The 16969-nt window shown below is 37.3% G+C and overlaps 1 protein-coding gene across 8 annotated transcripts in view; it reads left to right on the top strand.

Annotated features, from left to right (window-relative positions):
* Nucleotides 1-16969, top strand: part of NF1 (neurofibromin 1) — a 170623-nt gene that overhangs the window by 17597 nt on the left and 136057 nt on the right. For all 8 annotated transcript variants that reach the window (XR_012155355.1, XM_073315123.1, XM_073315122.1 and 5 more), the window contains exons 3-12: nt 2386-2469; nt 4702-4892; nt 7400-7506; nt 7814-7881; nt 8180-8255; nt 9700-9857; nt 13547-13720; nt 14377-14499; nt 14793-14867; nt 16631-16762. Coding sequence is in view for 7 of the 8 variants with exons in the window: in XM_073315123.1 (XP_073171224.1) it covers nt 2386-2469; nt 4702-4892; nt 7400-7506; nt 7814-7881; nt 8180-8255; nt 9700-9857; nt 13547-13720; nt 14377-14499; nt 14793-14867; nt 16631-16762 (1188 nt within the window). In the remaining variant the exon portion in view is untranslated. The remainder of the gene's footprint in view (nt 1-2385; nt 2470-4701; nt 4893-7399; nt 7507-7813; nt 7882-8179; nt 8256-9699; nt 9858-13546; nt 13721-14376; nt 14500-14792; nt 14868-16630; nt 16763-16969) is intronic.

Here is a 16969-nt window from a genome sequence, read left to right as displayed (position 1 = left end):
CTGACTGACACTTGATGTAGCTTGCAGTGTTTCTTGGACCTCCTTAACACTGAGTTCTTGCGGGCAGCAGGTTAAAGTCAAGGGACAGAAAAAGGTTCAAGAAGACCTTCCCACCAAATTTCAAAAAAACCCTTTCAAACTCAAATTTGTAACATTAAATGAACAGTCTCCCTCTACACTGTTTTTTTGTGAAATGCAACAAGGCAGAACATAGAAACACTTTCAGAAATATACTAAAACATTATTGAAACCTCACTTTCATAAAATTAACATTGACAACTAATTTGATAGGGTGCAATACACAAAGGGGGGTGGGGAGGAACACAGGAAAATTATTAAATAGGATCCTAAGTGTGTGTGCTAGGGAAAAATAAAAATTACCATGGGGCAGGTAAGATGAGAAATTTCAGTTACTTTGAAAAAGTGGCGGGAGAAGAAATGAAGCACATTTCATGGGCGATCAACTTCCAAACCATCAGATCCATCATGACAGCACTCAGGGTGGGCTCCCTAAAGGGCCAATAGTATGTGAACATATGTCCTCACCAGAACAAGAGAATGAGTAGCCTATACTTACACTAATGGACATAAAAATTAATAGTGCCAACCCAAAAATAAATCAGCCACTCTATAGATATCAGTTGTAAGGAGTCTTGATAAATAAGAGTGTAAGCTATACAAATAGAAACAAAAATTCTGTATTTTATCTGATGTATGTAGTTGAGGCCTGGCCTGACATGAGCAATTAATACCTAGAAGGAGGCTTCATTTCTTGGAAGATAAAATTAGGGAGGTAAACAGATTATAAGCTTGAAAAAGGCAGAATGTCTGAGCCATCTAAGATATGAGGAAGAACACCCAGGGAACCGTTTTCTAACAATGGACAAAGATGAACCTGGAATATTAAAGCGCAGGTTCTATGTGAACAGCACATGGAGAGAACGTGCTGCACGGGGATTAGTTCCTGCAAAGTAACCAAACCAATCTAAAAACATGTGATTCAATGTATAGTAAATACAGTGTAATTTGTACACGTATATAAAGTGTGTAACTTTGGATGTGTGGCGTGCCCTATACCCACCCCATTCACTTGAGTCTTATCAACTCAGCATAGCTTTGCTCTATGCCAAATAGAAGGACCCAAGTAGAGAAATCTAGAGTTCAATTGAGTGTTTTGGATTCCAGAGAACTGGACAAGGTGTTCTGGATAAGCTGAGTGAGAAAGGTCTCTGAGGGAATACCAGCCATGTACCACTTTTAGTACTGCTTTTCATGGAAAATGGCACAAAAATTATTAGTCTGACTTGGTACTTCCCAATGAACTCCTACATAAAGGGCAAAAATAGAAGAATGAGTCTTTTCATATCAATGTTCTGTACCCAATAGCAAGACTTAATTTTTCTTACGGTTGAGGAAGAGAGAATGGATGAGATGCTCCAACCAGCTATCAGTATTTTTCAAGCACTCCTTCAGAATGGAGACCAGACACACCAGTAGACTGTGTGCCATTAGTCTACTCCATCTTTAGAAAAGAGAGCTTCAAGAGGCCTCCTTCTCAGCTAAAGCCTACAGATATTTGAACTAATCTTTCAAGCAGTTTTAATTATCGCATCATTTTTAGAAGCTTCTTACTGTGTGTTCTATCAACACTCAGTGGAACTAAATAAATTTTTTGTGTAACCCTTCTCTGCTTTGTTTTGCTGTTCCAGTCTGAATATTGATATACTTAGTCATTGGTGCTGGTAGTGAAATTGTATGCCATTTTAAATATGTGATAAACTCTTGCATCCTAGATTTAAAATGCAGCCTGTGCTTTGAAGATCCGGTAGTGTATTTGTGTTTCTTCCTGTGGTCTATGCTAAATTTTGCAGCAGTCAAACTAAGTTTATACCCATGGGTTTGTGGAAAACCTCAGTTCTGTTAAGTGTTGTGTTGGCAATAAAATACAGCTCAAAAGAAATCAGATACTTTAGACAAACAGTAATAGCTACTAAAATAGCTTCTAAAAGAAGTGTAACCGTCATTCTTTTGAATGAATTTTGGGGTCATGAAAGTGAAGGACTTGCTAGGCTCTCTAGTTGGTCTGCTAGTGCATCTCCAATACCAATTGGCCGGCCTGTCCTGTCCCTTGTTATCTTTGTTGAATTTATGTCATTCACACCAAAACAGTTTACTCACTTCATGCTGGGAACTAGGAAGGAACCATCAATCTCATTTTCACTGGTCCTATTTCTAAATTTGAACCAGAACTCCAAAGGTGGAAAGGCTAGAGCATTAACCTAATGTGCTGCTTAATCCCCAGCAGATTTTCTGTATCACCTAAATGCTGTAATGGGCTACACTCAGATTTTTTCACTGGAGCTAAATCTGTATCTTTTCTTGTAGAGGATATTTGGAGAAGCTGCTGAAAAGAATTTATATCTCTCTCAGCTGATTATATTGGATACACTGGAAAAATGTCTTGCTGGGGTAAGTAGTCTAATTTATAATTGCTGAGTTTCTGAATCAGATGTAGAAAAGTGAACAGAAGTTCTATAAATGTGTGCCTGTGTATACTAGGTATGAATAAACTGACAATCACTTGATTTATTTCACATAGAATTAATGCTAATTTTAGAAAAACTTCTGTGAAGTAGTTAATGTAACTGATAAAACAATGTGTAGAATGTCCATCCTCTCCCACCTCCACCCCATTAACAATGATCAAAAATGCCTTGACTTGTTAACTAAGTGGACAAAGGAAGGTTTCAGATCTAATCTTTCCTCCACTTCACTTGCAAAGTTCTAATATTGTATGTTTCTCTACAACAATTCATATAAAAAGAATAAACCATTGTGTGCATGGAAAACAAATTAAAGTAATGGGTTTCAGTGTTAAGCTTTCATTGCATTTGTATAAACTGTGGGTGGATGGGGAGATTCTAAGTAGGGATACAAACGAAAGAATAAAAATGGTTTCATTTCACAATTTAATACAAAATTAAAGGATAATTTTACAATCATTTTAAAAGTGGAAAATAGTAAAAATTAAAATATAAATGCTTAAATTATATATTCAAATTAGTGAAGTTTGTGGAAGTCCTAGCTAGTGTTTCTTAAATGAAGCAGAGATTTCTTGTTGACATAGTTCTGTTTCTGTTTTCTATAATTATATACCCAGACAGAATCCTTCACTATTGCCATATTAAGATTACTTTTGCAGGTATTTCCTAGTTTACATTATTTTAACCATATCCAAACTTCCAGTGAGAGTCCAATTCTGAAGTTTCCACACAAACTTTCCTATTCCATTCAGATCTTTGCTGAGAGGCAGTTTGCTTTACCTTTGGGATGAAAACAGTTGTATAATTGCAAAGCCAAACTTCATCTTATGTAAAAACTCTGAGTCTCAGGTTTATTCCTAAAGATTTCTTTTAGCTTTGTTCCAGGAAGAATGTAATGAAATCATCAAAGCTGTGTGCAATTCCTTAGTACTGGTTGTAAAAGATATTTCTCTACAGTGTAATAAATAAATACAATAGAGTTTGGTTTATCAAGGTAGAACATCTTTTAATATAGTAAAGATGCTGATGATCTAAGTAATCGTGCTATTTTAAATACGTAAGAAAAGAATGTAGGTATCTACATAATGCAGACTAGATTTCAATTTTTAAAAAAAGTAAATTATACCAGTAACTTAGACTTGTCTAATTTCATAAATCCATATCTTCCTTTTTTAAAAGCCACAATTCATATTGATCAAAACCTCAGTGTGTTTCAGATACATAATGAAACCTCTAGCAGCTTAAAATTGTATGTCTTGTCAATTTAGATGAAAGCTAGTTGAGCCAGTATGTTTAATAAGACTTGAGCCAAAGCTGTATACAAAGAGAGTTGTGTTCTGTGATATGGTCAGACATACTTCATGCTTACTATTGCTTCTTAATGTTTCACCAAGTTCTCATGGCAACAAGACTCAGGTCAACTAAGTAGGATCACTGCAACTTCTGAATTGCCCATAGTAATTTCATTGATAGGATTTTAAAAGTTTAAACGCTGACCTGACCGTCTGTTAAGATTCTTAGTAAAGTTGCTCTTTAAATTCTTCGTTAAATAGTTTCCTTATGCCTCGTACTGTGCAAATTGGAAAAAGTAGAATTCTACAGGAAAGAGTGTGATTCCAGACAAGAACAAAAAAAGCTACAGAGTCAGTAAAGAAGCACCCTCTCCATCATGTCTTTTAAATCCCTACTGGAGGAAAAACAACGGTCAGAAAACCATTTGAGAGAATTAAGAGTCTGAGTTTACCGTAGGTTCTTCTAAGGCAAACAACTGACTCAAATGCTCTCAAACCAATACTTTGACAGGTTGGCAGGGTGTGTCCCTTAAGTCTTCAAACCTCTTGCTCAAAAAAAGTATTTTGATAGCCCATTCAGTGCTTGATGATATTGACCTACTAACATTGTCTCACAGGTCAGGTATGGAAACATATTCAAAGATGTAAAATACTACTTTATGTGAAATTATAAGAAATTACTGTTAGCGGCAGTGGGGGAGGGGTGGTCAGAGCTTTTTTGCGTTGAAGTCAATGAGAGTTTAGTCTGTGTAGAGAGTAAGTAGTAGAAGATCTTTTCCTGGGATAGTAGTAACTAGAAATACTATTTTTGCCTGTAAAGCTGTGAAAGGGAATTTCAGGAAATAAGTGAAATGTTTACATTTTAGCAACCAAAGGACACGATGCGACTAGATGAGACGATGCTGGTCAAACAGTTGCTGCCAGAAATCTGCCATTTTATCCATACGTACCGTGAAGGAAACCAACATGCAGCTGAACTTCGCAATTCTGCCTCTGGGGTTCTCTTTTCTCTGAGTTGCAATAATTTTAATGCAGTCTTCAGCCGCATTTCCACCAGGTGAGTGCATGAATGGCAGAGCTTATCCAGTGGATCAGATGTCTTCTCAAACACTGTGAATGTTGTTGCCTGGCTCTAATCAGTATAGATGAAAACAAAGGCTAAAATTCACGACAGACCTTTCTGATCTGAAAAATATTAACGTGAAAATGCTGATGGGGTGTTTGTATCATAATAAGTTGTTTGTTTAAAATCTTTTCTGATGAAAATCCCTCTACATTTCAAAACTCTGCTTAAGCATCAGTTGATAAAATTAGTCAGATTCTGTCTCCAGTCTGTGTTTTTTACAGCATATTTTCTGGGTGCTAGACTTACTTATTTTTTAGACCGGCTTTTATATGAACAAAACCTGCTATAGAACGGAACTAATGATAAAACCAAGTTGAAATGTAGGGTGGGTGCTTGCTAGTGAGAGATTTCTAAAGATTAACAGACACACTTAACTTATATCCATTAATGTGTCTGCTGTTTCATGGTAACTTCTAGTTCTCTGTAGCTCTGTTGGAGCCTTAAGGGTGTTGTCCTCCCCTAATTTTCCATACTTGAAGGCCCATATCTGTCCATTCGTGTGATTGAGAATGGGGCATGATTGCCTTAAAGCTAAGAATATTACTCCTTATTGGCTTTGGAAGGAGCCTGCTTGTCCTCTCATATGAGTTTTATATCAGTGTATCCCCACTGATTATAATGGAATTACTCCTGATTTACACCACTCTAAATGAGAGGTGAATCAGGGCCAAGGTATGCTATCCCCTCTTTATTTCCCACGTTGCATGCATCTCTTCGGTGCTATGTCTTTGGCCAGCCCACCAAGCTTGCATGGGAAACTTTTATTAAGGAAATGCTTTTATGTCCTTTGAAAGTTGCTTGAAAAGGCTTAACTCTTATCGGAGTGGAGTGGTTATAACCAACAGTGGATAACTGAGTGGATAATTTGTTGGCATTGAATCCGATGCTCCTTTATTAGGGTCGGGCAGCAGTGAGTATGCCAGTTTGAGTTGTTCTTAGTACACCAGTCTAATTAAAACTAGGGCTTGTGTAACTTATACAATTAAAAGAGCTTTAAGAACATTAGAATGGAAGTGCATTCAAATTTTAAATATGAAACTTGTTAAACATCTAATTAGCTGAAATCTCAACTATTCTTTAAACTTTAAAGGGCTTTAATAATCTCTCTTTCAAGGACCTGGACTTAGTAGCTAGGATGGAGGATGTGGTTTTTGCTAAATTGATTAGGTTTAGTTGCTTACAGGGTAGGAAATAATTCCATGCACTTCTGTTATAGGGAGTTACACTAGAACTTATTCTTGTAGATAGTTCTTTAATGTGTATTTGTTTATACATCTGCAGTATAGTTTTTCAGTATAGATCTTTTTTACTCAAACTTAATTTTGAAATTCTAGGCTGTTTCAAGGCTGGAGTTGATTTTTGTTTCCACACAATTCTGTTTTTCATTGGTATAGAAGTGGTTAAACATTTGGCTGTTTGTTGCTAATATCCACAGAGGTCAGCCTGCCGACAGTTAGCATTGCTGATCTTTTGACCCATGCTTCCTGTTTAGGCATATTTCTAGGCTCTGTACAGCAGCTGGGGGATTTTTGGCATGTAAAGCACAGCATCAGGGACCTTCCCGTTCTCAGCGTGGGCTGTTAAGTTTTCCCTCCATTGATGAAATGAAGAGCTGCTTTTGTGTGTAGTGCTAGAAATCACATATCATGTCAAGTACACATCTGTAACTTTGGAAGGAGTCAACACAATCTCATAGCCTGCAGGCGCATATGATTGTTATTAGTGGCTTGTGATCTGATATGGTGTTTAGTAAGTTACCCTCGAAAAAGGAGGGAAAAAATTTACCACAGTTCTTAAACTGATGGGATTAACACTCACGGAGTTTCATTAGGGACCAAAAAAAAAAAAGGGGCTCCCCTTTGCCTGAGGGCTGACTGCAGTTCCCTTCAGAGACACTGAATACTCCTGATTGTTGACCAGATGCTATAGCTCAAGTGCAAAGCAAGGCACCCATTCCCAGGGGCATGGCCCAAAGGCACCACCAGCATGAGCCAGAGAGGTCAATGCTCAGGTGAAATGTAATATAGATTACTTCCACAGCATTGTAAAGAAAAAGAGGATATAGGGTAAAAACTTGGTGTTAACATAAATATAAACTGATTGCATTTGTAGCTTATATCTTGAAATGTTGAGAAATTTTCCTCTGAAACTTTTCTATATTATGATAAAATGAAAATATTCTGTAAAATTAACTCTTAGTGGTCATCCAAAGTTTGTTTTTAATTCTTGGATCTGTCAAAGTTCTAATTGTAAGTCTCTGGACGGGATGATGATGATCCTTTAATATTCAAATGTTTACTGTTTGTTTTCATTTCACTTGTATAATAGGAGGTGTTTTTCATAAGTATAAACATGTCAACCATGGCTGACATTCTCTGTTTTGAGAAGTTAATACCGTTTATTGTTTTGAGTTATTACTTTACTTTGCATCTCTTTAGATTACAGGAACTGACTGTGTGTTCGGAAGATAATGCTGATGTTCATGATATTGAACTTTTACAGTATATAAGTGTGGACTGCATAAAACTGAAACGAATATTGCAAGGTAGGCTGTGAAACTGTATATCTTAGGGCTGATCATCAGACTAGTTTTGTGCTGCCATAACTATCTGTTTAGAAATCTGTAGTTAGTGGTATGACCCCCTAGCATAGACACAGTTACGCTGGTATAACACATTCCTGTATATTAATTTACAAACAGTATAATTTTACTTCAAATTATAATTAGCATCTGATTTTAAAATAGCTGGTGCTTAGAACCTCTGAGCTGTCTTATTGGGTTGAATTATTATATACCTATTTTGTTAGAAATGAGTTTTTCTTTCAAATGTCAAAATTTTTTATTTTTGCAGAGACAGTATTTAAGTTTAAAGCCCTAAAGAAAGTAGCTCAACTGGCCGTTATAAACAGTCTTGAAAAGGCAAGTATGTTACCGTTGATATATTCTAAGTGGAATTTTCTTGCTGTTCCTCAGTCACTGATTTGCAGTCTCATGCCCCTGTTTGAATTTAGGAACCGGAAAACACTAGTCTCTTTTGAACAGGTCACTTTTCACTGTAAACACACATGTATGAGAGTTTTGCTGTAAAAGCACTGCATGCTGAGACTCTGAAGGACAAAAAAAGTCATCTCTTCCATTGCAAGTTTATTTCCTAAGCTGAGTTTATTTCCTAAACTGATTGTTGCATATGTGTAAAGACATGTTGAATTATCTGTAGGCATTTTGGAACTGGGTGGAAAACTATCCTGATGAATTCACAAAGCTTTACCAGACACCACAGACTGATATGGCGGGTAAGACATAACAAATCATTTTGATGTGTATCTCTTAAAATATGGATTTATCAGGCTAAGTCCATTGGTTGTAACTTTCACAAAGTTTTATGTCAGAGATCACCAACTTCACGGACATTTTGTACACTTCTTGCTTCTCAGGCAGCTCGCATAAAAGAAGCATCTTTCTGTCATCCTTTGCCAGAGCAGCCTGGGATACACTCTTTATCTCCCTTCACTCAACAAATGGAAATGAGGAGGAAGGGGGTAATGGTGGGAACTGGCCTGCTTTATAGAGCTCTATTTTGGTACACATAACAAGTAAACAAAACACACAAACATAAACTATCTTACATACAAATAAAAGTAAATTTACAAATACACATTTTAGCCCCTGATTCAGGAAAGCATTCCTGTTCAGGAAGGGCACGTAAGCATATGCGTAGAGCTCTGCAGATCTGTAGCTATCTGCTTTATTTTCATGTTTCAGATCGCAGATGAATGCGGATCCAAATTTTATGTCTAGAGTCCTGCAAATCTGCGTATATCCACGGACCGTTTGCGGATCGGATGCAAATACAAATTTTGTATTGACACAAGGCTCTACATATGCTTTAGCCTTTCTAATTAGGGAAGGACATAAGCACATTTTAAAGTTATTTTATGAATCATTGTTTTAATACTGTTTAAAGCCCAGTTCAGCCACAATTGCATGCCTAAGCATGGTTGTAAAACACAATTATTTTATTTTTTTAGAAGGAGCCATACTTTTCCTCTTATGTTCTATTCCCCCTTTATCTTCCTTTCAAAAGTAGTGCTAAACTTCTTTTGCTTCCCAGTACTCAAGACGCAGCCTTCCAGTTTCCATTTGTGTCATAATAGGACCTGTATCTGAACTCTGAAAACAGGCTGAAATGTCTGTTATTTGTACATGCATATTTTAGTGTCTGCAAACTAGAATTCTGGAAAGTTTTTCACAGTTTAAATCTTCAGCTACTATTTAGTGAGTTGGTTAGCTGGAAAAAGAATGAATATAATTGATTTTAAAAATTATGGAAAATAGTGAAAGCAAATTTTGGCATTTGTACACGTCAGTTACAGTATTTCATAGAATAATATTTTTGATCAATGTTTTTTCCCCCTTAGATGTTCGAAATCTCCTTTTTTATTTCCTATTTCTTTCTGCAGACAGTTATACCTAACTCTGACATAAGTCTTCATCCACAGATCATATGTATTTATGGAATGCTCTATAGTAGTCATGTCTAGTGAATAAATTATGTGTGTGACTGTCTTGCTCATATTTCTTTTGTTCTTCTTGAACCAAAGTCCAAAGATTTCTCGTGCTTTTTCTTTTGAGTAATGTTCTTTGCAAATTAGGATTATGAGCTAAACATAACAGGATATTTAAACGCTTTTCCCCTCAGTGTTTCTTCCGTAGTCATTTGGTTGTTTTATAATGTAGATTGTGCAGAGAAGTTGTTTGACTTGGTGGATGGCTTTGCCGAAAGCACGAAACGTAAAGCAGCAGTTTGGCCACTGCAAATCATTCTTCTTGTCCTGTGTCCAGAAATCATTCAAGATATAGCCAAGGATGTGGTGGAGGAAACCAAAATAAACAAGGTGAAGAAAGCTAAAATGTCATAGTGAAAAAAAGTCTGAATTCACTAGGGTTTGTGTCTTGGCATGTCCTATATTGTTTAAAAACTCTATACTCTCTGATATAAGCCTATTCTGCCTCTGTTTTTTTTTAAAAACCCACATTAAACCCCCCTATTAAATCCCTACTTTTTCCTACTATTCAGGCTTCTTGGAGCTCTCACCTAGCCCTTTACTTTCCCTACCATCAGAGCTTTGTGTAATGACATATATCCTGCTTGATGAGGGTTGTATAGCTACTCGTGACAATTGAATTCCTAGAACTAAAAAAAGGGTTTGTGCGGAACAAACTGCCACCTTAGCACTTACAGTCCCTGCTGGGCTTGAGAGTAAAGAACTCCTAGCGTTTTGAATCCTGCCAAATTCCTCCCCAAGTCCCTTAATCAAGTTTTACATTACTGCTAATCTGAACTGAACTTTGTGGGCAGTGGGGTGTTTTTTTTTTTGTTTTTTTTTGTTTGATTCGGTTTTTTTGCAATGTGTGGAAATAAGAACATAACGGCCATGCTGGGTCAGACCAAAGGTCCATCTAGCCCAGTATCCTATCTTCCAGAAGTGACCAATGCCAGGTGCTATAGAGGGAATGAACAGAACAGGTAATCATCATATGATCCATTCCTTGTCGCCCATTCCTAGCTTCTGGTAAACAGAGGCTAGGGACACCATCCCTGCCCATCCTGGCTAATAGCCATTGATGGACCTATCCTCCATGAATTTATCTAGTTCTTTTTTGAACCCCGTTATAGTCTTGGTCTTCACAACATCCTCTGGCAAGGCGTTCCACAGGTTGACTGTGCCTTGTGTGGAAAAAATGCTTCCTTTTGTGTGTGTTAAACCTGCTGTCTATTAATTTCATTTGGTGACCCCTAGTTCTTGTGTTATGAGAAGGAGTAAATAACACTTGCTTATTTACTTTCTCCACACCAGTCATGATTTTATAGACCTCTAACATATCCCCCCTTAGTCATCTCTTTTCCAAGCTGAAAAGTCCCAGTCTTATTAATCTCTCCTCATACGGCAGCCGTTCCATACCCTAATAATTTGTTGCCCTTTTCTGAACCTTTTCCAATTCCAATATATCTTTTTTGAGATAGGGTGACCACATCTGCATGCGGTATTCAAGATGTGGGCGTACCATGGATTTATATAGAGGCAGTATATTTTCTGTTTTATAATCTATCCCTTTCTTAATGATTTCCAACATTCGGCTCTCTTTTTTGACTGCTGTTGCACATCGAGTGGATGTTTTGAGAGAACTAGTCACAGTGACGCCAAGATCTTTCTTGAATGGTAACAGCTAATTTAGACCCCATCATTTTATATGTATAGTTTGGATTGTTTTCCAATGTGCATTATTTTGCATTTATCAACATTGAATTTCGTCTGCAATTTTGTTGCCCAATTGCCCAGTTTTGAAAGATCCTTTTGTAGCTCTTTGCAGTCTGCCTGGGACTTAACTATCTTGAGTAGTTTTGTATCATCTGCAAATATTTCCATCTCACTGTTTACCCCTTTTTCTAGATCATTTATGAATATGTTGAATAGGACTGGGTCTAGTACAGGCTCCTGGGGGACACCACTATTTACCTCTCTCCATTCTGAGAACTGACCATTTATTCCTACCCTTTGTTTCCTATCTTTTAACCAGTTACCAGACCAGGAGAGGACCTTTCCTCTGATCCCATGACTGCTTACTTTGCTTAAGAGCCTTTGGTGAGGGACCTTGTCAAAGGCTTTCTGAAAATCTAAATACACTATATCCATTGGATCCCCCTTGTCCAAACTTTTTTTGACCCCCGCAAAGAATTCTAGTAGATTTGTGAGGCATGATTTCCCTTTACAAAAACCATTTTTTTACCCCCCCCCCAAAAATAAACCCCAAATTATTTTCGCCTATGTGTCTGACAATTTTGTTCTTTACTATTGTTTCAACCAGTTTGCTCAGTACTGAAGTCAGGCTTACAGGCCTGTAATTTCCGGGGTCACCTTTGGAGCCCTTTTTAAAAATTAGCATCACAATAGCTATCCTCCAGTGATTTGGTACAGAAGCTGATTTAAATGATAGGTTACAGACTATAGTTAATAGTCCTGCAATTTGAGTTCCTTCAGAACTCTTGGGTGAATACCATCTGGTCCTGGTGACTTATTACTGTTTAGTTTATCAATTTGTTCCAAAACCTCTTTTAATGACACCTCAATCTGGGACAGTTCCTCAGATTTGTCAGCTAAAAAGAATGGCTCAGGTTTGGGAATCTCCCTCACATCCTCAACCTTGAAGACCGATGCAAAGAATTGATTTAGTTCCTCCACAATGGCCTTATCGTCCTGGAGTGCTCCTTTAGCATCTCTATCGTCCAGTGGCCCCACCGGTTGTTTAGCAGGCTGCCTGCTTCTGATGTACTTAATTTTTTTTGCTATTACTTGTTGAATCTTTGGCTAGCTGTTCTTCAAATTCTTTTTTGGCCTTCCTAATTATATTTTTACCTTCATTTGCCAGAGTTTATGCTCCTTTCTGTTTTCTTCACTAGGGTTTAACCTGCACTTTTCAAAGGATGCCTTTTTGCCTCTCACTGCTTCTCTTACTTTGTTGTTTAGCCATGGTGGCTCTTTTTTTGGTTCTTACTATTTTTTTTTTTTTAATTTGGGGTATACATTTCAGTTGAGCCTCTATTATGGTGTCTTTAAAAAGTTTCCATGCAGCTTGTGGGGATTTTGCTTTTGAGGCTGTGCCTTTTAATTTCTGTTTAACTAACCTCCTCATCTTTGCGTAGTTCCCCTTTCTGAAATTAAATGCTATAGTGTTGGGCTGCTGTGGTGTTTTCCCCACCACAGGGAGTTAAATTTAATTATATTATGGTCACTGTTACCAGCGGTCCAGCTATATGCACCTCTTGGACCTGATCCTGTGCTCCAATTACAACTAAATCAACAATTGCCTCTCCTCTTGTGGGATCCAGGACTAGCTGCTCCAAGAAACAGTCATTTAAGGTGTTAAGAAACTTTGTCTCTACATCCTGTCCTGAGGTGATATGTATCCAGTCAATATGGGGATAGTTGAAATCCCCCCACTTATTACTGAGTTTTTTACTTTAATAGCCTCTCTCATCTCCCTGAGCATTTCACAGTCACTATCGCCATCCTGGTCAGGTGGTCTGTAATATATCCCTACTGCTATATTCTTCTAATTCGAGCATGGAATTACTATCCGTAGAGATTCTGTGGTACAGTTTGGTTCATTTAAGATTTTTACTTCATTTGATTCTACACTTTCTTTCACATATAGTGCCACTCCCCCACCAACACAACCTTCTTCTGTTCTTCTGATATATTTTGTACCCGAAAAGTTTGGTGTGCAAATGAAGTTCTGTAACACAGATAGAATTTGACTTGGCTACAACTAAAAATAAGCAATCCTTGGAGCATCCAAGTTGGCCACTGCCAAGCTGAATATATCATGGTATCTTCACACAAATGTGAATGGTCCAAAGTGAGTGTGTAAAGAATAAAATATACTTTTCTAAACTGATACACCAGTATTTCCATTTTTTTTTTGGTATTTAAAAATGTAAAAGCTCTGTCCACAGCTCCTAAAACATTGGTTATAACTATTTTCTTTTCTTTTCTTTTTTGGTTTTTATGTTTGAATTCTGCAGAAACTGTTTCTGGACAACCTCAGGAAAGCACTTGCAAGCCATAGTGGGAGCAGACAGCTGACTGAAAGTGCTGCTATTGCTTGTGTTAAACTGTGCAAAGCATCCACCTACATCAACTGGGAAGATAATTCTGTCATTTTCCTTCTCGTGCAGTCCATGGTTGATGATCTTAAGGTAAAGAGGAAGAGAGAGGAGCCTGGAAATCATTTTGTCGTTTTCTAGATCTGATGAGAAAATTGATTCGTGTCTTTTACTAATAAGCCCAATGTCTTGGAGTATCTTTGGTAGCATTTTTGTAAGCAAGCTGTGCATGTTCTAGTATTTTATAATTACACCAGTATTGCAGCTCCAGTATTCTTCATTCACTCTTACTTTCCTTCTCTCAAATCCCGCATTGTCTCTTGACTTCCTACATTTTGTTTCTGCTGAATGCCTTTTGGCTTAAATAGCACTAAGGAATTTTATATTCTCTTAATGCAACATTTACCCACTTACATCCCATATGTAATGCCCAAACTACTTCTTGCTTTTCCAAATACATCTTTAGCTCTGGGTATTGCAACATGTAATCAACCAAGCTTCTGAGATTATATGGGTGAATTAAAAAGCAAGGGATAGGTTCTGAATTTTCTTTTTTGTCTCTATTAAATCTATAAAAGTTGACTTTTTTTAAAGATTAAATATTATTTAAGAGGTTTCAGAAATAACGAATGTTAGCAGATTTTTAAAATTGTAACGTTTAGAGTGACCTACTCTCTGATTTTTTTTAACAAATTAGTGATATATTACAAGCAGACTGGAATAACATTTTTATCTGAATTTTTGTGTAGACCTTGCTGTTTAATCCAAGTAAACCTTTCTCAAGAGGCAATCAGAATGCAGATGTAGACCTTATGATAGACTGCTTAGTTTCCTGCTTTCGCATAAACCCTCAGAAGAACCCATACCTTAAGGTGAGGCCATGATTTTATGGGCAAGTAGTGTCTTCTGATGCTATTTATGACTTGTCAGATATCAAGGGTGTGTTAGTGGCAGCCAGAAATTCATAAATAATTTCAAACTTATTAATATTTGTCAGAAATTCTTTGTGTTGAGTATTTTGTATCAATCTGTCTGCTGTTCTGCTTGTATTGAAATTTTTTAAATTTACTAAAAGGGCTTTGGTGCTTTGTTCAATCTGATCTTGAGAGATGTTAAAGAATAACAGTTTTCCTAAATGGCTTTTATATTAACGTTTTCCTTCTAGATCTGCTTGGCACAGAATTCCCCATCAACGTTTCATTATGTGCTGGTTAACTCACTCCAGCGAATAATCACAAATGTAAGTTTTAAAAGTATTTAGTTAGCCTAGAGGTGGTTGATTTTATTTAGGAATTGAAATATTCATTTGAATAGACTATTGGCAGTAGACTAAATCTTGCGCACTGTGTTCATTCTACTGGTTCTAGCACAATCATCAAGATTTGCCCATTTATGGACAATGGATTTAGGTCTCTTCGACCTTGGGCTCACTGAGTTACAGGTCTGCATCTCAGTACAAATTTAATGTGCTGAAATGTGAGGATGAAAAAGCATGTTTATTGTATTGTTTTTAATATAAAGTGCTATTTTCCTGTTGCATAACAAGCTTCCTCATTATCTACTTACCAGGTTTCAAAATAGGCCGAGATTCTAATCACCATAGTTGCATGGCAGCAGTTCCTTTGCTGCTTCAACCCCTCTTGCTCTTTCCAGTGTATTGACATTGATCATTTAAGGGAGGAGGACCGCAGACTCATTATTTATATTATGGGAGGCAGTATTGCCTAGTGGATGGAGCAATGGACTGGGACTCGACAGATCTGGGTTCCATTCCCAGCTCAACTACTGGGTGACCTGGGGCAAGTCACTTCACTTCTCTGTGTTTCAGTTTTCTCATCCATAAAATGGTAATAGTGATGGGTACCTCCTTTGTAAAATGCTACGTACGTGCTAGGTGGTATTGGTGGTATTATGCCAGTCATGGAAACGGGGTCCTAGTCATGGAAAAGGGCCCCATTAGGCCAAGCGCTGTACACTCATACAAAGAAGGTGGTCCCTGCCCAAAAGAGTTTATAATCCAAGTATAAAATGAGAGACAACAGGTAGATGCAATGAACAGATGGGCGAGGCTTACCCCTATTATCTCCATTTGGTGTGGGGTAAAAAGACAGGACACGCATTTATTTTAAAAAAGTAAAAATTCCTAGAACAGAGATTAAACCCACAATCCAGAGAGCTTTAAAAATATTTAAACCACATTGCACTGTGTAACTTGGAGCATCACAGGTTTTTGCTAAAGCAGTAGCCTGCCCCAAATCCTGTGGGCTCTCCCTAGGGCTGCTCTTGTAGTATTTTTGCACTAGCTATGGGAAGAGCTTTGAACAGAAAGCTCCTGTAACTAGTGGCTTTCACTGAAACGTGAAACTTGATTTTCGTTTTAAAACATTTATAAAATTAACTTTGGGCCTTTAAATGGTTCTTTTCTATAATAATTTCTCCCTAATTTTTGTTGTCTAATAGAATGTGCAGTTCATACATGGACTTTGCACTGCTCTCAGGCTGAGTTTGAGGCTTTTTTGGGTCTTTAATGCTAAAGCACAACTCTCCGTGCCCACTTGTCTTCGATAAAAGTGACTGCGTGTTTCCTAATATTGCGAGTATGGAAGTAGTTTTCGATGAAGCACAAAACCATTAGGGAAAAGGGTCTTAATTTAACCCCTTCTGGCAAAAGAAAACAGAAAACTTGGAGTAGAAAAAAAACTGATTCCAAGCTAATGAAATCTTTGTTGTGAAAACTATTTGCCCTTTGAATAGTATTGCATAGCCCATTTTGAATATTCATGTCTTAAACTGGACTTTAAGTAGCAACTTCTTTAATTTGGCTTGCTTTTGTAATCTGCTACTAACTTCTCCAATGTCAGTCTAACTGACACTGATCTTGAAGTACTTACTGACTGAAAAACCAATTATGACAGCAAGTAGTCTGTTTTGGGTTTTTGTTTTAAATAGATTGTGATTTGTATGACGTGCTACTTTTTAAGTACCAGTGTATTTTCTTCCTAGTCTGAAGTGGACTGGTGGCCCAAGATTGATGCTGTGTACTGTCACGCCGTGGAACTCCGCAGCATGTTCAGTGAAACACTTCAGAAAGCTGTGCAGGGTTGTGGGGCCCATCCAGCAATTCGTATGACACCGGTAAGCCTTGGGGCTGTGATTTAACAATTACTGTCCATTGCATTTTCTGTCTCCATTCCATTCCTGTTGTTTTATTCATCAATGTTAGTCTGGAAGATAGAGTAAAAATGTAGCAATCCCTAAAGCAACAGAGAGCCTTACATGCTCTGTAAACCTTGCAGTATTCTGTGTATTCACAAAGTATTCCTACTAAGTTAATTAGTGATC

Source organism: Lepidochelys kempii, chromosome 17 (assembly GCF_965140265.1).
Source record: "Lepidochelys kempii isolate rLepKem1 chromosome 17, rLepKem1.hap2, whole genome shotgun sequence".
NCBI classification, from domain to species: Eukaryota; Metazoa; Chordata; order Testudines; family Cheloniidae; genus Lepidochelys; species Lepidochelys kempii.
The sequence above is the reverse complement of the archived record's forward strand: the minus strand, read 5'-3'. Positions and strand labels throughout refer to the sequence as shown.